At 34.4% G+C, this 23,915-nt stretch overlaps 1 protein-coding gene across 4 annotated transcripts in view; it reads right to left on the bottom strand.

Moving 5' to 3' along the window:
• Window positions 1-9,463: 9,463 nt before the first annotated feature.
• RAD21L1 (RAD21 cohesin complex component like 1) overlaps window positions 9,464-23,915 on the bottom strand; it is a 63,939-nt gene continuing 49,487 nt past the window's right edge. For 2 of the 4 annotated variants that reach the window (XM_031954157.1, XM_012553637.3), the window contains 3 exons: window positions 22,334-22,435; window positions 12,811-12,891; window positions 10,941-11,129 (listed from right to left, as the gene is read on the bottom strand). In XM_031954157.1, the coding sequence (XP_031810017.1) occupies window positions 10,941-11,129; window positions 12,811-12,891; window positions 22,334-22,435 (372 nt within the window). Of the gene's footprint in view, window positions 11,130-12,810; window positions 12,892-22,333; window positions 22,436-23,915 lie in introns of all 4 variants that reach the window. The other 2 variants (XM_031954158.1, XM_031954156.1) reach the window with 2 other exon arrangements.

Below are 23,915 nucleotides of genomic sequence, written 5' to 3'. Positions count from 1 at the left end.
TTACATTTCAGCCACTAGATTGCTGGATATTCTTGATACAATCCATATGAAACCATCATGACTTTTGTCTTGCCATTGGATTTTGATGATTCTGGAGGAGGGGGAAAATTGATGACTTTACTGAGCTCACACATAACTCAAGACATCATCCTAGTGATGTTATTGGTCCTCTTTGAGAACGAAAGATAAACAATAAACAAACAAACAATTGATTTGCTTTGCCACAAATGATATCACTTTTTTCTTTTACTTCTTGGAGTCCCTAGTTTCCTTCCAGCCTCACTCCTAGTGCTCTCTCCTACTGGATGCCCTTCCTGTTGCAATGTTTCTCCCTCTTCCTCCTGAACCCCCAAATTAATTTGAGAGCAAGATAGCATAGTATAGTAGACAGAGAACTAGTCAGAGTCAGGACAACCTGGCTTCATTTCCTTCCTCTGCCATAGAACTGTTTTTGTGAATTTATAGCAATTTTCTTTTTTTCTTTTCTTTTCTTTTTTTTCTTTTGCTGAGGCAATTGGGATTAAGTGACTTGGCCAGGGTCTGTGTTAAGTGTCTGAGACAAGATTTGAACTCAGGTCCTCCTAACTTCAGAGCTGGTGCTCTATCCACTTCACACCTATCTGCCCTTCTGTCATGACCTACCCCCAAAGCATAGAGGAAGAGCAGTCAGGAAGATGTATTCCATCCCATTTTCCCTGAAATAGTCCATTGAGGGCTTGCCTCCAACACAGTATGACTTTTCTTATCACCCTTAACATTCTCCCACTCTTCTTGTTCCCTTTGTGATACAAGCGCCTAATCTGTTTCAACTGGCCCAGAACAAGTCTCTAACCTATCAATGGCCAGACACGAACAAAGAGGGCTAGAGACAGGACCATTAAAAATCAAACAGAAGGTTAATTTCAAAGTGAGAAAATGTTTGCAAGCAGAAGTCCTCCTCAGGAGGAGACCTTTTGGCTTTTGGCAGGGGTACCGTATTTATTCCTGAAAACCACAAAAAGACAGGGCATTCTTAGGTCTTGGGTAAGCAATTCCCATGATTGGCATTTCTTGGGACAATACAGATGTTGTTAGGTCCTGTGGGAATCATTGAATCTTGTGATTGTCTCAAATCTTTAGGGCCATTGAACCTTATGGTCATTCAGCAGGGTACAGAACCAGAGTCATCATTGTGGCAACAGGAGGGTAGCCTCTGATTTGGTTACTTAGCACTTACACAAAGGTGTCAGGAGAGGTGATTGCTTACTTTCTGCTGCAGCATGTCAGCTGTTTGTGGCTCTCAGGTCCCTGGGAAATAAGGGAGCTCCAACAAATCTAAATAATTACTGATTAATATGAAAATAATAAATCCCTCAGAGAACACATCTAGTTAAATCAATATATTTTGCCGGAATATGAGTGCGAAGGATAGTTGTTAGCCAAGCCCAGGGTATAGCTTGCTTGCTGGGTCTTAGCTCTGGAAAACAGGTGTCTCCAAATACCTTGACATATTCAGGATGGCCTCTTTCAGCAGCTCAAACCTAAACACAGCAATAGCATCACAGGCATTATTTGGGACACTCTCCATCCCCATACAGCATATCCATTTCTTTCCCTGCCCCTCAGGGAAGTAACTGATGAGCAAGGGTTCTCTCCTCCTCCCCCCATTTTTTGTTTTGGTGGACAGTAAATCTCATATAATGAGAAGTCATGCAAAAGTTGTGATCGGCATTGTTCTCATATTATGTTTCCCACCAAACCTACTGCATTCCAAACTTCACTATTACCATTGAGGACATCATTTTCTTCTTAATCATCCGAGTTTACAATCTGAATGACATCTTCAAAACCATCAGCAAGACCTTGTGTTCCAAATTATCCCTTCCTTCCTTCCATCCCCTCCCCTAGATAGCAGGTAGTCCAATACATTAAATATGTTAAAATATATGTTAAATCCAATATATGTATACATATTTATACAGTTATCTTTCTGCATAAGAAAAATCAGATCAAGAAGAAAAAAACAGAAAGAAAACAAAATGTAAGCAAACAAAAACAGAAAGAGTGAAAGGCATTTATTTTTCTATGTATGTGTTGATTTCACATTGTAGATAAAACTACATATAGGCTTTTTAAAAATAAAGATCTTTCATTTTTGTCTTCATATTCCCAGGACCGGTATAGCCCAGCATAGTCTGTACCAGATGCTTATTGAATCAAATCTATAAAATAGAGGGTTGGATTCTTTGATCTAGAGCTAAAGGATCATAGATTTGGAAGCTTAGAGGAACCTTCAAAGTCATCTAGTCCAACCTTCTCATTTTACAAATGAGGAAACTAAGACCTTCAAAAAGGTGAAGAGACTTATTAAGGTAATGGAGGGAGCAAGTAACAGAACTGGGGTTTCAATTTAAGTGCTCTGGCTTCAGATCCAGGTTTCTCCCATTGTAGCACAGTGTCTTCTCTTCTGGTATATCTTCCACAGATGTCTTCCATCTCTCATCTTCTGAGTTCTAAGGTTCTCTTCAATTCTAAACAGCTTTTCTTCTGAGGTCTTTTCCATCTCTCACATTTTGTGTTTTAAAGTCCTCTCCACTCCTAACAGCCTTTGTTATGAGTTTTTTTTTCACCTCTCACATTTTGTGTTCTAAGATCCTCTCCAGTTTTAAACAGCCTTTCTTCTGAGGTTCTTTTCACTTTTCACATTTTGTATTTTAAGGTCCTCTTCAGTTTTAAACAGTCTTTGTTCTAAGGTCTTTTTCATCTTTCACATTTTGTGTTCTAAGGTTCTCTTCATTTCTAAACAGCCTCTCCACTTCTCATATTCTGAGTTCTAAGGTCCTCTCCAGTTCTAAACAGCCTTTGTTTTGAAGTCTCCCATCTTTTACATTCTGAGTTCCAAGGTCCTCTCCAGTTCTAACAATCTTTGTTCTGAGATCCTTTCCATCTCTTAATTTTATTTCCTAAGTTCTGACACTGTATATTCTAATATTCTTTTTAGCTCTGATTCTAAATTCTATGTCTAAGATCCTTTTCAGCTCTGAATTTTTGTTTTTCTCAAAGACAACTTTTCCTTTGAAATTCTATTATTTTTTATCATTCCCTCCCAAACTGAAATATTTGAAGTCAGAAGGACCTGAGTTCAAATTTGATTCCAGGACAAGTCACTTAGTCATTTTTACCTCAATTACTCATCTGTAAAATGACCTAGAGAAGGAAATGGCAAACCATTCTAGTATCTTTGCCAAGTTAGCACCAAATGGGGTCACAGAGAGTTGGATGTGACAAACAACCCAACAATTAATTGTTGGGATATTCTTCCTTATGTCATTTAATCTGTCTGGCCTTAGTTTCCCCATTTGTTTTTAGTCTATTATTTTTAATACACATTGTTTTATGAATTATGTTGGGAAAGAAAAATCAGAGCAAATGGGAAAAACCATGGGAGAGATAAAAAACAAAACAGAAAAAAGAAGTGAACATAGCATGTGTTGATTTATATTGTCTCTTAGTTCTTTTTCTGGTTGCAGATGGCATTTTCTGTCCAAAATCTGTTGGGATTATTTTGGATCACTGACCTACTGAAAAGAACCAAGCCTTTCATAATTGAGCATCCCACAATCTTGCTGTTATAGAATACAAAGTATTCCTGCTTCTACTTGTTTCACTCAGCATCAGTTCATGTAAATCTTTCCAGGCCTTTCTATAATCAGCTTGTTTATAGAATAATAATATTCAATTACCTTCATGTACCACATTTTGTTCAGCCATTCCCCAACTGTTGGGCATCTGTTCCTTTTCCAATTCTTTGTTACCACAAAAAGAGCTGCTACAAACATTTTTGCACTTTTTCCCTTTTCCCTTCTTTATGATTTCCTTTAGCTACAGACCTAGTAATGTCACTTCTAGATCAAAGGGTATGCATAGTTTCATATCCCTTCAGGCATAGTTCCTGATTGCTCTCCAGAATAGTTGGATCATTTCACAACTCCAACAATAATACATTAGTGTATTACTTTTCCCACATCCCCTCCAACATTTATTATTATCCTTTCCTATCATCTCCAGGGGTCCTCAAACTTTTTAAATAGGGGGCCAGTTCACTGTCCCTCATACTATTGGAGGGCTGGACTATAGTAAAAACAAAAACTTTGTTTTGTGGGTCTTTAAATAAAAAAACTTCATAGCCCTGGATGAGGGGGATAATCGTCCTCAGCTGCCTCATCTGGCCCATGGGCCGTAGTTTGAGGACCCCTGATAGCCAGTCTGAAAGGTATGAAGTGGTACCTCAGAGTAGTTTTAATTTGGATATCTCTAATCAATAGTGATTTAAGTTTCCCCATTTGTAATATGAGGAAGACTATGAACTAAAGTAATCCTAAGGTCCTTCCAGATCTAAATCTATGCTTAGACTCACATTATTCCTTAGTTTCTACAGCTATAAAATGAGGGTGTTGATGTAGATATCCTCTAAAATCCCTTCCACTTCAAAAGTTCTATTATTCTCATATCCTACATTGAGAGAATTAAATTTCAATCCACAATAATTCTTTTTTTTTTTTTTTGCTGTTATCTTTTAGTTCTGTGTCTTCTAGTATCACCAGGTATTTATTATTTGTTATAAGCTCCTTTAACATAAACCCAGAAATTTGTTTTCATTCATTATCATTTTTCATTCTACCTCCTCATCAAACATTCTTCCTCATCTGTATGCTTTAAATTAAAACAAAACAATAACTATAAATTGGGAGCAAAGATTTACTTGAGGAATAGATAAATCAATAAAGGTGATAAAACTTTCTAGCTTGAAAATTTGGTACAACTATATGTTATGTGACCCAGAATCTCAGCTCTGGATTTATACAAACTAAATTCAATCTTGGGGGTATATCTCAAATTATTCATTGAACTGGTCTTACCTAGGAACATGAGAATTTAATGTGGGTCTAGGTCTTTAGGAAAAAAAGTATAATACTTTTTGCTCCCATACAAACATTTTAGTTAGCTATTTATTGAAAATAAGATAGGCTTCATTTTAGCTAACAGAAAACTAGGACAAAGATATTAGAGCTTAATCCATAATCAAAACAACTCCTCTTCTGCATTTTTCAGGTACCAATATCTCCTGATTTAATACTACTCAATGATTGAAGCTCCTTTGAAAGAAGAAAGCTGGAGCAACTAGATGGTAAAGTGGAAAGAACATTGCCTTGAAGTCAAGAGAACCTGAGTTCAAATTTGTCTTCAAACATTTAACATTTCCTAGCTGTGAGACCCTGGGCAAATCACTGATCCCAATTACTCCACAGAAAAAAGAAAGAATGGAGAAAGTTACTGGGAGATATATTCATTCACTTCTCAAAGATTAGGCTTATACATTCATATGGTGAATGTCATTTTTATTTTAATTTTTTTTAGGTAACTCTTTCCCCACTGACTCTCTTCTCCTCACTTTTGATCCCCTCTTCTTTTCTGATATTTTTCTTTTCTATTTTCCCCTTCAGTTAGTTTTGTTCAGTAGTTTTTAAAAATCATTGTTTTGCATCTCCCTCCAAGAAGGATCTGTCTCTTGCTCTCTTTATTATCTGTCTTCTCTTTGTGTTAACTGTGAACACTCATTCTCTGTTTCATGATCTTTATAATTATCTGGTCTCTCTCTTTTCTATATATTCTTCATGTAATCAAAGCTTTAAAGGTATACATTTCTATGCTTTCTGCCACTGTCTAATAGGATTTTTCCCTATGGATTTCCCTTTTCCAGAACAATGTCAGGTATTTCAGTTGTCAGAAAGGATACAACTTCATGGTAGAAGCCCTTCTCTACTCTCTCCCTAATTATGCAGCTATATCATATCTTCACTTTTTAAAATCTTTGCCTGGAAATCTCCTACCATATCCATGCTCTTCCACTCCTCCAGGTGCCAGTTGCTCCCAGGAATTCCAACTCCTTTTCTCCTAGGGCAAATAGACTTTGCAAGCACCAAATCCTCCCAGGCCTTATCCAGTATAAGGTCCTCATCTTCTTTCAAAGACCATCGGTTTCTCTCTTCATTCATAGGAGCATTCATCAGTGGATCTACCTCCTACCCTCAAAGTAAAACTTCTTTTCTCTCTCCCTCTTTTTTTAGCCCCCCGTCCCTTTCCTCCTCATCCGTTCTCCTATGGGCTCTTTTCTTTCTGAAACTGCAGAGGTCACCTTTTCCTGATTGTTAGTTCTTTATTTGATTACTCTTACATCCCTCTTTCCATTCTATCCCTCTACTTTCCTCTCCCCCCTCCACTTTTATGTACTCTCTCATGATTGTAACATATAAAAATAGCTTTGATTTATCTGTAGGCAAGGTATTGACAGTGGTAATATCCTGTTTACCTTTTTACTATCACCTTTACCAGATTTTCATCTTTACCCAACTCCTTATGTACATTTAGAAAAAAGTCTCTTGCTGGTCTTCCTGTTGTCACTAATTCTTCAATTCTGAAGAGATTTCTAAAAATATTTAAAACTCTTTATTATTGAATATCCACCTTTATGGTTAAGCTCAGATTGCAGGATAGGTTATCCTGGGTTACATATATACTCTGTTGCTCTTCAGAACATATTATTCCATTTCCTCCTCTTTTTTCTAGTGGGTGCAGAATAGTCTTGCATTATTCAAATGTCCTTTTCTTTGTATTTGAAGGTCTTTCTTCTGATGACTTATAGAAACTGTTATTTCGGAATTGAATTGTTAAATTTTATCACTACGTATCTTGGAGTTTGCAGCCTTGGATTTTTTTACTTAGTGACTTGTGAATTCTTTCAGTTGAAATTTCATTTTGTTTTAATATGTAATTGGGAAAAATATCAAAAAAATAAATTTTATTTTCTAATGTACAGAAGTTCTGGGCAGTTCTCTCCTATTATTTCCTTCATTATTGTGTCAAGAATTTTTGCTGCATCATGTTCTCTTAGGAGATCCATGATCCTCAGGTTGTCTCTGACCATTCTATCTTTGAATTCAATATGCTTTGCTTGGAGGGTAAGCATATTTTTGTTAATGTTTTTTGCTTCTCTTCTAGATTGTCTTACTTCTGTATATATGCATTTCTAATCTATTGCTCTTTCCTTTATTTCTTTGATGAGGCTTCCCATTGTAGATTTAATCTTTTCTATAGTTCATTATTTTACTGTGAAGGGAATAAATTTTGTTCTCATAATTCTCATTTATCTTTAAATCACTTAGGAACAATGTGTTGTGGTTCCATGTACTCCTCAAATTCCACAGGGCCCTTCCTCTGTCTCCTCAAGCGATCATTTCCCTTTATTTTGCAATATTGATTCATAAATGGTTGAGCTAATTTATTAGCTCTGGAGGCCATATTTCCCTCTGTTGTTACTGTTTTTTTCTGTTGACCTACTTGCTTATGTTCAGTCATTCAGTTTTCGTCTTCCTGAAATCTTTGGTACTTTCAGCCCCTCCCCCCATTCCCTTATATTCCTTGGGGGTTGGATCTCAAAGAGTCTCAATTTTCTCGTACTCTTGGCAATACATGGTTCACCTGCTTAGGTAAGTGGTCAGTGCTCAGACTCGACTCTAACTGGGTTCAGAACTATTTCCGTATGTGAAGTGCTGAATAGTCCCTTCACATACATGGTGTCCTATCCTGACCCACTCCCTCAGTTTTCTGGTCTCATTCCAGCAAGTAAGAGCCTATTTTTCCTGGCACCAACCAATTCAGAGGTTTACAATGCTGGTGCTTCCAGGTTATAATCCCTGGCCAGCTCCTGAAGGCCTGTGACCAAACTGGCTGCCTAGTCCTGAGAAAACTTCTGCACCCTGGCCCTGGGATCTCTATGGTCCAGGAAAGGAGGATGGGGAAATAGAGGTATGCAGTGGCTTTTGATATAAGTCTGTGTCATGTCCTTGGGTCTGCTAGTGCAGCCTCACTGCTAATAGTGGGAGAAGTGGGGGAGGGATGATGAGTGAACTGCAGAGTCAGTAAACTTCAGTTACTGGGATTTTTTTCAGACCTTCTTTTGGATGTTGGATGTCCTATATTATGAAAACAGCTGAATTTGCTTTATCTTTGGTGCAAAATTTCTATTTTGTAAAGATCTGAGAGATCATGGGGAATCAGAAAACTCAGCTTTGTCCTTCATTCCTCTCCATGGATCTAGGTCCTGGAATCTCTCCCCTCCTCTATGTATTGGCTCTAATCACTTATGATTCTTTGACCATCTGGTTCTTCTGCTTCAGAGAACATGTGGTTTCTCTTCTCCTGGGGCTGCATGGCTGCCTGGAACACATAGAGCAGCCACAACAGCACTATGTCAAATCTTCCTTCCAGAAAACTGGTACCTGTATATATCTAACTGCTCTCCAGACACCTCTGCCTTTCTCTCCTCTCAGCAATGTTTGTGCTCTCTTAAAGGCCAAATCCAATACTGTGTTCAAGTATTACAGGTATTTGAAGGTAATTTAATCTCTTCAAATGTCATGACTCAATCAGGCATCCTCACTGTAGTCCCAATAGTTAAGTCTAAGGCAAGGGTACTAGTTCACATGCCATCAAGATGACACCATTAATTTCAAAACAACATCCCAAATGTGGTGACACTGCGGGTATTTATACCTTCTACATGGAGAAATTTTCAATGTCAAAAACAAAGACCTCATCGTCTGAATTTGTTAAACTTGATTAGGCACCTCCTGATCATGCCCTCTACTGTATTTGTCAAAGTGCTTTTTAAAATATATTATTCTGTCTTAAGGTTAACCTAGATCTCTAAATAAATATATCTTTAACATTCAAAACTTAGCCAAAGAAAATCATCTAATTGCTGTTTTTTATAGAGAAAGAATGTTTAAAATTCTCCTTTTTGATCCTTTTCCTTCTTCCATTTTTGTTGTTGTTGTCTTTTTTAAAACTTAAAAGACTATACTTCCCAGATGTCTTTGCTAGCAGCTTTCCTAGTGAGATAGGGATTCCCAAGATCATTCTCCTAGACAGAGAGGAAGCAGCAAATGAAATATTATCATGGGTACATTACAGACCAGGTGACTTTGTAATATACTAGAATAATAAATATTATTCAGAATCCCAATTGAATAGAGAGGATGCTAATGCTAATGGAGGATAGGAAGCATAAGATTTTAAATCTAAAAGATTTTAATCTAAAAAATAATTACTTATCTTTATTGTGCATCACTATTCAGAGAACAGAGGCTTGTGAGAACTGAAATTAGTTATATTACAATTGGATTTGAAAAATTTACTTGTACACTGCTCTCCTTAATGAGTGGATAACCTGTGTCTCAAGAGAAAAAATACTCAATGAAGATCTGTGTGCTAGTTTAGACTCTGCTTCAAAGTAGATGTGTGAGTAATTCTAAGTTACTTGTCTCAGTTTCCTTATATGAAAAACAAGTAAGTTTCTGAGAGCCCTTTTAGCTCTAACATTCTGACTCTAGTTTTGAATTAAAATATAATTTGTTTAATGTCACTCCATATTTCAGCATTAAAGTTTATTAATAGAGAAAGAATTAATTCATAATATAATACTGAAATCAAAATATAATCATGAGGTGATATATATATATATATATTTATTATTTGGGCCACACATGAAAAATTTCATGAAGACTCAATAAATAAATGGATCTACATCAGAGAGGGCTTTCCTTTTTTTTTTTTAACCATTTCTACTTGCTTCTTCTTTGGTTCAAAGCCTGAGAGGGAGATATTTATACTTATGCTTTATGGGTAAGGAAAAGTGTTAACTTTCTAGGGCTTCAATTTCTGTTTTTTTTTTTTTTTTTTTTTTTTAAGTAGGGAGATTGAACTAAAAATGGGAGAAATATTTATCTAAATCCCCGAAGTTTGCCCTTAACTCTGATCTTTGGGTAGGGAATGTGGTAGTGTTGTCAAGCCAGAGCTACATAAATAACCTCTAACATCTTCTGTAGCTTGGATATTTTGTGTTCTAGAGTGCCTTCCAGTTCTAATGTAATTCTTAAACCATCCAACTCTTACAGGGAAATACATTTAAATGCTGTCTTAGATTTTTGCTATATTTTAATAAGTGTTATGAGCATGGGAAAAGTGTCCTATGGATTCCTAAAAGTATAAAGGGAGACATTTCTAAATCTCATTTTGAAATAAGAATAATGATGGCTATTTACTTTAGATATTTAACATATGCTAATTTGCAAACAGTAAGAGAAGGATGTTTATTTCAACGACCTGTACCATAGATGCCATAGTGAATATGTTTCTGTGTTTTACCATGAGAAACAGTATTTACTTTGCTGACATTTTCAAATAAACAATATTTATAAAAATATAAAAGAGTGTCAAATAACAGACAGGGAACATTAATGACTTGCAAGTAGACTAAAAAGACACAGGTGATTTGATTCACTGAGGATGAATGTCAAGGACTATAAAATAAGGCACTTAGGGCAAATCAAACATGTACATTTATAGCAAGTAAAATATAAATTACATTCGCCATTGTAAAATAAGAGGAAATAGTTAAGTGCTAATTAACTCAATAAAATCTAAATAATTCAATGCAAAATATTCCAGTTACAAGAGAAGCATTTCTGTTTCATTCTGAAATAATTTCTAAACACACTTACACACTTTTAAAAGATAAAAACAAAATTGATTGTCCATTGCAAATCTATTTAAAGTTCAATGTAATGTTCAGCTAAATGAACAGGCTTAGATAAAATATTTTAAATCAAATGATTAAAAAATAACTCTGTACCATTATAATTAGTCATCTACCAATACACGTACTTTCCAGTTTTTATCTCTCATTATGGCATTAAAGATAGAAAATGGGAAGACTTTCTATCACCCATAGGATAGACTTTTAGCTAGTTCCATAGGTAACTCTACAAAGAACTGAAAGATCTAGTTAGAAATTCTTCTGCAAATGAAATCCCACAGACTTTGAGATTTCTCACCGATGCTCATATTTGATGGAACATTGGTCCCACTGTAGCTATAATGTCTGCATAGGGGGCACTTTGACTAAGCTCAATGACTTGTTGCTTCTTAAGGACAAGGAAGCTATAAAACTTGGCAGCAACTTGCTTTTGGTCATCGTTTCGACAGAGTTTCATCAGGCTAAAGGAATCAATTCCCATTTTGTTGGAATGCTAAGAAAGGGAAGAAAGGAAAAAAGAGGGAAAAAAGATAGTCAAAAGTAGATTTTAGGGTATGAAATGAATATCATCAATATTATTTTGAGAATAGACATATTTCTGGATGTAGAAGTAGTAGACATTCTTGCTAAATTTTATCAAAATATCAGTTAATGACAAAACCCTAAATTTGACATAAATAGGATCACAAAATTTTAAGTCAGAAGAGAACTTTGAATTCATTGAGTCCAAACCCCTCATTTTATAGAACACAAAAGTGAATTTCAGAGATGTTAAATGATTTGCTCAACATCAACTACATGTAGCTGAATCAATATTCAAAGTCAAAATCCTTGACTTCAAATTCAACGCTTCATCATGTTGCTTCTAAGAGTTAACATGTCTATCACTTTCAAGTTCCAAAATGCTTTCGTTTCATCATGCCTGTGAGGAAAGCTAGTCGTAAGTATTATTATCTCCTCCTTACAAATGAAGAACTTGAGGGTTAAGGACATGAAATAATTTGTCTAATATCACACATCTATCTAGGAGCTAGGAGTTGATTTTAAATGGGGCAGCTAGGTACATCAGTGGATAGAGAACTAGTCAATCAGGAAGACCTTCCTGAATTCAAATCCAGTCTCAGACATTTACTAGTTGTGTTACCCTGGGCAAAATACTTAATCTTGTTTGCTTCAGTTTCCTCTTCTGTAAAAAGAGCTGCAGAAGGAAATGGCAAAGCGCTCTAGTGTCTTTGCCATGAAAACCCAGAGCTGGACACAACTGAAAACGATTAAACAAGAAAGACTTGGATCAGCCTTTTCACTTCAGGAATATCAAAATCATTATTCTATCTGATACTACAGAACTAGTTTAAGTGTTATATAATGACCTCAAAAGTGGTATATTGAGTCTTCAATTGTTCTCCATTGAAAGGGTTGGGGTACGGTTCATAAGTCATAAGGAAAGCTTTTTTGTTTATATATTATCTTTGGGAAGAATCATATTTTAACCTGTTGTCAACACCACAGTACTTATTGTCAAGCTGAGAAGAGCAGCAGAATACAAGCTATGTACTTGGCGAGGGTAAGGGTAATTGACTGGGAGTCAAACTTTACATTTTTGCTTATAACCAGACTTGGTCATGACAATAGCATAAGTAGAAAATATCATAAAATAGAAGTAAGGAGAACTGTGGAATATAGCTACCTCTGTGCAAGACTTTGGGAAGATTTCAATCCATCAATCAAAAAGCATTTATTAATCACCCATTATGGTGAACACTGAGCTAGATACTAGGGATATAAATATCTTCAAGTTTATATTCTATGGGGATTATACAAATCCCTATGTAAGTATATATAGAATAAATATAAAGAGAATAAACACAGTGTAGCTTGGAAGGGAAAGCATTAACATTTAGGGATATCTGAAACTTTAGAGATTTAAATTCCTTATCTTTAAAATAAGGGAGTTGGATCAGATGATAAACTAAGGTAGCTAGCAAAAATGTTTTCTGAAGTGAGTGCAAGGGACAATGTTGTAAAAATTACCCATGCATATGTTCTGTCAATAAAAAGTTATAATAAAAAATGTTTTCTGAATTTGTGGATCTCACATGCCACAGATTGCTAATCTAATAATTGCCATTTCATCAATGTCGGGGGTTTCAGCAAGTCAGTATCTCTTTTCTTACCTGTAAATAATTTAACATCTGAAGTGTTCTTTGATTCCATATTTTTTCCTCGATAATTTGGTCATTCTCCAAACTCTTCTCCTATTGGAAAGATGGATGAAAAGTATTTCAAAAGAAGATTATGTGTTTGTCCTTATTAAAGATTCTAGAGGATTTTCTCCTTATTACTAAAATAATGAAGAAATGTTTGGTTGGGGACAGTTCCAATTATCAATGATTGATATTTTTTGGATAGGTACAGATATAACTATAAATGCCTGCATGTCATTATAGAGAATGTATGAAGTGTTTTCAAATATTTTGGACTAAGATGCTCTCTTTGTTTCCTCCAGAGCTAATATTCTAAATGCTTCATAAATTTCCATATCTAAATTTAAAAGGTGATAGAATACTTCAAATATAATTTATAGAGCTTAGTGGTTTTTCGACAGTAGGGGTCAGTAGCTTCTGAGTAGTATGCCAAATCTTGCCATAATTATTCACTATCTCAAATAAATAAAGCAATAATTATTCACTATCTCAAAAGAGGGAGAGCCTTTCTCAGGCCACACTTTCCCTCCCCTAGCTCTATGATGTTGCCCAACTTAGCTAATTAGCAGAAAAACAGCAAATTCTGTCTTAAGTCCAGGGTACAATAATGGAGCAAACAGATCAGATTCATAGAATGTCTTTAGTTGAAAAAAATCTTCAGAAACTATCTAGTCTAACATGTATCTGAATAAGAATTCTTTCTAAAATGTACCTGGTAATGGTCAGCCCTCCTGAGCTTGAAGACCTTAAGTGAGGAGGCACCTACTACACTTTCCAAGGCAGCCCCTTAAAATTGGTTAGCTCCAAAGTAGGAAATGTTAGAATGTTAGTTTTTTCCTCAAGGTTAATATAAATATTTAGAGAAGGAAGGCAGTCTGATGATATCTACATTATTTTGCTAAGAAGGAAATACTCTTAAACTAAATGGTTTAACTGAAAAGCTTTCAAACAAGAGTTGAATGGCTATTTTAGTCAGAGGTTAAAAATATGAATAATGTTTTCATCATAATAATTTGTCATGTTTATTTGATACAAATTGCTTGTCTCAAAGTTATATACATATGTGTATGCATTTTTACATATTATCTCCATATACATAATTCTGAGATTTATATAAACTTGTAGCACCTCATGTGTGCTTTTTCAATTAAATTATATAATTCAATTTAATAGGAACATTTTTCAATTAAAAAAATCAAATTATTGATATTCCAAGTAACAATTTTTACTTTTGATCTTTTGAGAGCATTTTCAGAGCATGATTTATAAAAATTCCCTGCTCACTTTTATATACATGTAAACCAAAGTAACTCTTTAAAGTTATAAAACAATAAATATTGAAGTAATTTTTAGAAGAGCTAAATTTTGGGGGTGCAGTGAATAGTGCATTCAGTCTGAAATCAGGAAAACTCATCTTGAATTTACGTACAGCTTCTAATGTGTACTAACTATATGACCCTGGGCAAGTCACTTAACCCTATTTGCCTTAATTTCTATAAAATAAGCTGGAGAAGAAATGGCAAACTATTCCAGTATCTTTGCCAAGACAATTGCAACTGGGATCATGGAGAATCAGACATGACTGAACAACAGTAATTTTTTTTCAGAGACAATTGGGGTTAAGTAACTTACTCAGGGTCACACAACAAGGAAATGTTAAGTTTGTGAGACCAGCTTTGAACTCAGGTCCTCCTGACTTCGACAATAAATTTTTTGTAAATCATCTAAACTATCGTTTTAAAAGCAAACATTTTTCATTTCCAGCTACTCTGTGTTTAGTTTTTCATGTTTGGGAGGAATAGGGCAATGGGGCTAGTTCTTTGATGCTTTCTTCTAAAAAAAAAAAAAGTGTGCCTTTCTACCACCCTCACAGATAATAACCAGATAAGTCATTTTAACTAGAATGTCTATTCTCCCCTTGTCCAATAATATGAATGCCATTCTGTCATTTCAACATTATAGTTTCATCCTTTTAATTATCATTTTGAAGAGTCTCTTTTAAGCATAAAACTTTTATATCAGCTAAAATCTTAGAAGGGATCATTACATTCTCTAAAAGAACACAAGATAGGAACCTGAAATTAATGTTGGTTGAGAACATGCTAAGAGGGAAGAAATATCTAACCAAATGTACATAAATTGAGATTCTTCCCAGGTGCCTTGCCACTCAACTCATTTTGTTTGTGAACCATGTTTTTGACTTCTCTTCTATAGCATGGAAACCCTGATCACTTTCCTAATGCTTCTTCAGTTCCACAAGTTTCAAGATGCTTTTTAGGAGGTTCAGAAAATTTGGGCATATTAAGGAATATTTGAAGATTAAGAGAATTTATAAACAGGGTTTCTTGAATACCTCCCCTATCCCACTAAAGCCTTTAGACTCAAAGATTTTGCCCCAAATATAATTTACTCTCTTGATTCTGTTTCATTCCTTTTCTCAAATTGATAGATAAAAAATGATCATTTTATTCTAATATTTATCCTAAATTGCTTCTGTTAAAGCTGGAGCATATTCCCATCTAACCTGTTCTCAGTATGGATGAAATAGTTGTTCACCTATTTAATGACTTTTTTGCTAATCATGAATTTTTTTTGGGGGGGAAAGCAAAAAGCACAGGTTTGACTTTTCATTAAACATTCACCAAATTGTGGCTATTTCTATATTCCACAAACAGACTAAGGTTTGGTAGAACTGGTAAGTTTATTCCAATAAAGCTTATATACTTAATCTATTTGGACATTTAGTAGCTGAATCAATTGTGTGAAAATCCCAATGGATTATTAAAACAGCTGAATTGAAAGGTTTGGAAGTCCTGTGGTCTAGGATCATACATAAATATAATTGTACCTATGTATGTAAAGTAAAAGAGTAAAATAAAATATTTAAATAATTCAAGTAATTCCCTTTACCCTGTTACAAACAAAAAATCTTTTGATTCTTGTTCAGGTGGTAGAAGAGAGGCTTTGGCTTGATTTATCTGAATAACTGCTTTTATTATCCACTCAATTTTAAGTGGATAGGAGCAGCCTAATTTTATATCCTTAGTTCTTTGCTACTATAGTCACATTTTTTTACTAAGGAATATTTACTTTAATAAATTTTATAAATGATCATTTTAGGCACTCTGCCACATAACACAAAACATAATGAAAACTATACTGGAACTGTTAAAAACAGATCACTTTCATTTACAAAGAATTTTTATCTAAACATTGCATAGAGGCATCCTAGGAAGGTGATGTTTTAACCTACTCATTCACAAAACTTATAAAATTCAGTCATCCACAATGGACCTTATTGTCAATACAAATTAATTTATTGCCTATAATTATAGGCAATAATATAGTATAGTAGGACTATATGCCATGTAGTTTTAAAAGTTCTTAAAATAAGTATATAGAAAGAAAAATTGAGCACTTATTTTTCTTTTAAAGTGTAACATTTAAAAAACAAATTAATAAATAAATGAATAAAAGGTTGTTGGTTGAATAGATGGCATTTTCTATCCTCATCCTTATTGACCTTTGTGTTGCCTTTGGTATTGATTACTTTCTCTTCCTGGATCTTTTCTTCTCTTTTGGTTTTTGTGACAACTCTCTCTTGGTTTTCTCCTACCTGACTACTCTTTTTCAGGATTCGTTACTGTGTCTTCATCCATGTCATACCTACTAGCTATAGGTATCCTCTAAGATTCTGTTCTGGGACACTTTCTCTGTTTACTCCATTTCAGCTCTCATGGGATCGATTATCTCTATGCAAATGATTCTCAGATCTATATATTCAACCCAAGTCTTTTTCCTGACTTCTAGGTCAATATCACCACTTTCCTATTATGTATTTTGAATTGGATATTCCATAGGTATCTCATACTCAATTGCCCCAAATTGAATTCATTATCTTTCACATTAAAAACTTTTTCCTCCAACTTCTTTTTTTCCTGCAAAGGGCACCAATATCCTCCTACTCATTCTGGTTCACAACTTTTGTGTCATCTTCAATTCTTTACTCTTCCTTATTTTATATATCCAAACAATTGCCAAATCTTTGTAGTTGATATTCTCAATATTTCTTATTTGCATTACCTTCTCTGCTTCCACCCAGCCACTACCCTATGTCAGGCCCTTCCTATCCCTCACTTCTTTCCTATAAGATTGTAATAGCCTTCTAACTGGTATCCCTGCCCCAAGTCTTTTCTTATTCCAGTTCATCTTCCACAAGGCTGCCTAAGTGATTTTCATAAAATGCATGTAACTATCCCTCTAAAATAAACTCTACTAGTTTCCTATTACCTCTAGAATCAAATAGAAAAGCCATTGGCATTTAAAGCTCTTTATAGCTTGGCCCCTTCGTCCCTTTTTATTCTTATACTTTATTTTACATACTCTACAATCCAGCCATACTGGCCTTATTCATTCCAATTACCTATCTGCCTCTTGCTTGTTTCTTCCCAAGTCAGGGAATGTTTTCCTTCTTCACCTCTGCTTCTTAATTTCCTTCAAGAATCAGTTCAAATCCTACTTTCAAAGTCTGTTCAGTTAGTAAGGTCATGTTGTCTAAGGTTATCTTCCATTTACTCTGTATGCATTTTATCCTCCAATTCCCCCCTTGCTGTCCAAGTGACTCTCAAAAGTCTCCAGCACCACAACTAGAAAACATCAATTCTGTAGCATTCAAATTTCCTTTATATCCCTGCTCGTACAGGGCTATATATAAAATACATATATAAACACACACACACACACACACATATATAAAATACACACATAGTTAGGTAAATATAATTATATATGACAGCTAAATGGCACGGTAGATAGAGAGTAAGGCCTGAAATCTGAAAGAATCATCTTCCTGAGTTCAAATCTGGCTTTACAAAGTTACTAGTTATATGTTACTTAACCCTCAGTTTCTTCATTTGTAAAATGAGCTAAAAAAGGAAATGGCAAACTGTTCCAGTATCATTGCCAAGAAAGCCCCAAATGGGGTCACAAAAAGTCAGAAATAACTAAACAATAATATACAGACACACGGCTAGATATATAGATGTCAGAATCATCTAAATAAAGATAATGCTATATACACATATACATCTATGTCTCCCATTAGAACGTAAGTTCACTTAGGAAGTATAAATTAAAGATAAATTCTGAGCAGAATTTTCTTTTTTTCATTTTTTTTTAATGTTTCCAATCAAGATAAACTTTATGTAGGTGCAATTCAGTTGAGTTCTTTTTTTTATTATTTTTTTATTTTTATTTAATAGCCTTTTATTTACAGGATATATGCATGGGTAACTTTACAGCATTAACAATTGCCAAACCTCTTGTTCCAATTTTTCACCTCTTACCCCTCACCCCCTCCCCCAGATGGCAGGATGACCAGTAGATGTTAAGTACATTAAACTATAAATTAGATACACAATAAGTATACATGACCAAAACGTTATTTTGTTGTACAAAAAGAATCAGACTCTGAAATGTTGTACAATTAGCTTGTGAAGGAAATAAAAAATGCAGGTGGGCATAAATATAGGGATTGGGAATTCAATGTAATGGTTTTTAGTCATCTCCCAGAGTTCTTTCTCTGGGCATAGCTGGTTCAGTTCATTACGAGCAGAATTTTCTAAAAGTGGATAGACTTCAGTTCTCTTATCTGTGAACTGAGGATATTAAATAACATTAGCTGACATTTATTGCCTGTAAGGTTTGCGGAGTACTAAGGGATTAAGAAGAAGTAGCAAGAATACACAAAAAGAACTTCACAAGAAAGATTTTTAACATCAATGATAACCACGATGGTGTGGTTATTGATTTAGAGTCAGACATCCTGGAGAATGAAGCCAAATGAGTCTTTGGAAGCATGACTAATAATAAGCTTAGTGGAGGTGACAGAATTTCAGCTAAGCTATTTAAAACCCTAAAAGATGATGCTGTTAAAATGTTGTACTCAATATGCCAATGAATTTGGAAAACATAATAGTGACCATTGAATTGGAAAAGATCAATTTACATCTTAATCTTTAAAAACAGCAATGCCAAGGAATATTCAAATTATCAAATAATTGCTCTCATTTCATATGAGCAAGGTTATGCATAAGATTCTACAAAGTAGGCTTTAGCAATATTTGAACCAAGAAATATCAGAAGAGGAGGCTGATTTTCAAAGAGGCAGAGAAACTAAAACAAAATTGCCAACATGGTTGGATTACAGAGAAAACAAAGGAGTTCCAGAAAAACATATAGCTCTACTTCGTTGAATACACTAAAGCCTTTGATCATGTGGATCACAACAAAATATGGCAGGCCTCAAAGAGATGGGAATACTAGATCATCTTAACAATGTCCTGAGAAACCTGTATGTGGGCCAAGAAGCAGCAGTTAGAACTGAACATGGAACAACTGAATGATTTAAGATTGGAAAAAGAGCACTACAAGCTTGTATACTATCACTTTATTTAATTTAAATGCATAGTACATCATGCAAAATGTCAGGTTAGAAGAATCCAAAGCTGGAATTAAGAGAGAAATTAAGGGAGAAACAACAACAATCTTAGATATGCAGACAATGCCACTATGGAAATGAAAAGGAATTAAGAAATCTCTTGATGAGAATAAAAGAAGAGAGTGTAAAAGTTGGCATGAAACTTATCATCAAAAAAAACTAAGATGTTGACAACTGGTCCTGGCAAATTCACTTTCTGGAAAATAGAGGGAGAAGAAATGGAAACAGCATCAGATTTTATAATTTTTCAGCTCAAAGACAGCAATGGCAGCTATGAAATTAAAATTCCTTGGAAGGAAAGTTATGGGAAATCTGATCAGCATACTAAAAACACAAATCATCTTACTAGCAAAGATAAGTGTAGTCAAAGATAAAGTTTTTCCAGTAATAATGTATGTTTGTATGAGCAGGGCTATAAAGAAAATTTGAATGCTACAGAATTGATGTTTTCTAGTTGTGGTGCTGGAGACTTTTGAGAGTCCCTTGAACAGCAAATCCAATCTGAAATATTTAAATTAATTCAGGCTATTCACTGGAAGGTCAAATACTGAAGCAGAAGTTTAAATACTTTGGCCACATTATAAGAAAATGGAACTTGTTGGAAAAGACCCTAATGTTGGAAAAGATGAAAAAAGGGATGGCAAAAGCTGAGATAGACAGCATCACAGAAGCAACAAATACGAACTTGGATGGGCTTCAAGAGAAAGTAGATGATAAAAGGGCCTGATATACTATACATGGTCCATGGGAGTATGACAAATAGGACATGATTGAGCAATTGAAAACAAAATAACAACAATTCTGTCAGTCAAATACTATAGGTTTTATTGAGATCATTGTACAGATATGGAAAACTTAAAGTTTTACTGGAATGCCCATGTCACACAACTAGTGAGAATGATAGGTAAAATTTAAACTTAGGGCACTCAGGGCTTTCTTGACTTTAGGTCAGTAAATAATATTTCCACTGAAGAGTACTGCTGCTTCTCTCTGAAACTGCTTTCTGCTCTGACATTTTATTATTATTTGGCTGATTAGATAAATATTCTCAGAAGTCATGAGAACCAAGTGTTTTTTTTTTTTTTTTAATTTCTGGCTTTGCTATTGATGTGAACCCATTACATTATGACTTAGCGACTTTACTTTTCCCTTCTTTAATGGTCTCATGTAATTTAAATATAGGTCTTCTTTTCTCCATATAATAGTTATGTTCCTAAAAAGCTATGTTTACATTTCCTTTTTTAAGTTAAATGTTATTTGAAATGTATTAAGGCAACTTACTATTTTAAGGAATACTATGATGGTAAAGGAGAGCAAGTTAGGTGGTGTAGTAGATGGGATGCTAGGCCTGGAGGCAGGAAGATCTGAGTTCAACTCTGTCCTGAAATTCTTACTAACTGTGTGACCCTGGGCAAGTCACTTAATTCTGTTTGTCTCACTTTCCTCATCTGTACAATGAGTTGCAGAAGGAAATGATGAACTATTCTAGTATCTTTGCTAAAAAAAAAAAAAAAACCCAAATATGATCACACATATGGACATGACTGAAAATAATTGAACAAAAAGAAATGGTGGTAAAATAAAGAAACCTTGAACAAAATGAACAAACACTTCCTAATTTATATTTTATAAATCTGGATCTCTATATATTGATTATTTTACATATTGATTATGAGAAAATGGATACAAATCAATATTAGCATCCATTCATCTAGATTTTGTTACAAGGATGTATTAAATACATTTTCACTATCTCCTTCATACCATTTATCCATATCTACCTGTTGAAATTTTATCCATCCTTCAAACCCAGATCAAATATCATATCCTTCATGAAGCATTCCATAATCTACCCAGTTGAAATGACTTTTTCTTCCTTGAACCTGTCAAAGATCTTGGTAACTCTTGTTACTAACTCTTGGTAACTTGTTTTATTATTTATTGAACTTTAAAAAATCCCCAACACATAGAATTTTGATTTGATTGGTATAGGAAACTCCTAGTGAGAAAATTCCCTTTACCAATGAATATTTGTATCTGCTCTGAGAGAGGAGTCTGTAGCATTGAGAAGTTGAATGACTTACTCAGAATTACTCAGCCAGTATTTGTCAGAGGTAGGACTTAAACTCAGTTCTTCCTGACTCCAAAAGCAGTTTCTTACTTATAATTCTCTCAAGTTGTCCCTTATCCTTTTTGTATTGTATGCTTTGTATTGTATTGTATTTTGTATTGTATGCTTTAAAGTTAGCAAATGGTTAAATCAAGGATTCTTAGCTCTTTTTTTTGTATCACAGACACCTTTAGTATATGGTAAAGCCTATGTACTATTTTCAGAATAATTCTTTGAAATATATTAAACAAGCAAACAAATAAAAATACATAGGATTACAAAGGAAATTATGTTCAAATAAAGATGCAAATTTTTTTCCCATCCAAGTTCATAGATCACCTGAAATTTATCTATAGATCCTTTGGGGGTTCATGAACACAAGTTAGCAACTTTTGGCATATGTGTGTGTGTGTGTGTGTGTGTGTGTGTGTGTATTTGCTGAGGCAATTGGGGTTAAGTGACTTGCCCGGGGTCACACACCTAAGAAGTGTTAAGTATCTTGGCCAGATTTGAACTCAGGTTCTCCTGACTTCAGGGCTGGTGCTCTATCCACTGCATCACCTAGCTGCTTCTTAGATATGTTTGTGATGTTTGTGATATGTTTCGCATCAGGGTGATGCTAAACCCTGTTTAGCAGGGTTTCCCCCTGCTAAATTTAAGCTGTAAAAGTGTAGGGAGTACATTTTTATTGTCTTTTTAATTCCTTTAGCATCTTCAATAATAAGTGCTCAATATGGTGGTAACTATTGACTATTGAACTAAATGACCATTGAACAAAAAAAACGTAATGTAAGTTCTCCAAAGATAGATATTGAATAACTATTAAGTACTTAAAAGCATTAGGAAATAAAACCACCTAACAACCTTCTCAGGATCACACATACATTTTCCAAATCAATTTGGCAATTTTCGATATCCTTTTCCGATATGTCATTCATTGACAAAGATTTCTCAGTACCAGAAGAAAAAATTTCGGTTGCTTCCTGCTAAAAGAAACAAGATAAAGATAAATGAGTTTTTAGCTAGTACTTATTACAGAGACAATTATATTTTCCTAAAATATATTAATCGCATGAATTATATTTTAATAGATTATTTTAAAAACCATACACATGTGACTTCCTGAAACTACTTCCTTCACTCTTTAAGGATCAAGATAGTATACACTATGTTTTTTCATAGGTAATATTCTAGCTACCTTTAAACAGAGCCAAGAAATTGCATTCTCTTAAGATATATACTCATGAGTTTCGTTCTGTTCTTATTTCTCTGAATATTTGTTTTCTATTTGATTTATATATTTTCACGTAGTACACAAATTCTTGTATAAAATAAGTCTTTCTGAAGTTATCTTTAACTCCTGTAGGACTAGGAGGAGAAAACCATAACTTAAAGTTGAAAACTCAAAATTTAAATGTCCTTTCCCACCTTCAATACTAATAGTGCCACAAAAAATTGACTTGTCCACTATTTTGGGAAAGGAGGAGAAGGAAGAAGAAGAGGGAAAGCTAATAAAATAGGGGGAATGCTCAGAAGAGGGAGAATAGGTATGGCTACCATAAAAGAAATAAACCAAACATATTTTTTGAAGAATTTATCAAATAAATGTTCAATAAACAATTGAAATTATCATATTCATTTTGATTTTTTAAATGATGCATACTATCTTACTTTCCTCATTCTTACCTATCATTTTCTTCCTTTTATATTCCTAGCACATAATTTTGCACATACCTGTTTATTGATTTCTTTTCCCCAAATACTGAATTCTCTTAAGTTGCTAATAAAATATAGTGTGGTCTATTGGTAGAGATAGGAACTGGTCTAACCATTCTGTAAAGCAATTTGGAACTATGTCCCCAAAGCTATTAAATTTCGCAACCCCCTTGATCCAGCAATAATACTAGCAGGCCTATGTCTTAAAAGAAAAGGATCCATATGTGCAAAAATTTTTATTGAAGCCTTTTGTGTGATAGCAAAGAATTGGAAACTGAGGGAATGCCCAATTGGGGAATGGCTGAACAAGTTATGGCATATGAATGTGATGGAATGCTTTTGTATTCTAAGAAATGATGGAGAGGGATTCATAACATTCTAGAAAGACTTATATGATGTAATTCAAAATGAAATAATCAGAACCAAAACTACAGTTTATATAATAGCAGCAGTATTTTAAAGATAATAAAATTTAAATGACTAAGTAACTGATCAACATAATGACCAACCCCAATTCCAAAGGACTCATAATGAAACATTCTGTCCACCTTCAGAGAACTGATGTACTCAAGTACAAACTGAAGCATATTTTTTTCTCTTTCTTTTCCTTCCTTCCTTCCTTTTTTTTGGCGGGGGGGTGTGGGTGGGGGAGGGGAGGAGGGAACATCACTAATACAGGAATTTGTTTTGTATGACTACACATAATCATATATATATATTATATTTTTCTTGCCTTCTCAATGGATGGAG

Source organism: Sarcophilus harrisii, chromosome 2 (genome assembly GCF_902635505.1).
Source record: "Sarcophilus harrisii chromosome 2, mSarHar1.11, whole genome shotgun sequence".
Lineage (NCBI taxonomy): Eukaryota > Metazoa > Chordata > Mammalia > Dasyuromorphia > Dasyuridae > Sarcophilus > Sarcophilus harrisii.
This window is presented reverse-complemented; position numbering and strand designations above follow the sequence as displayed.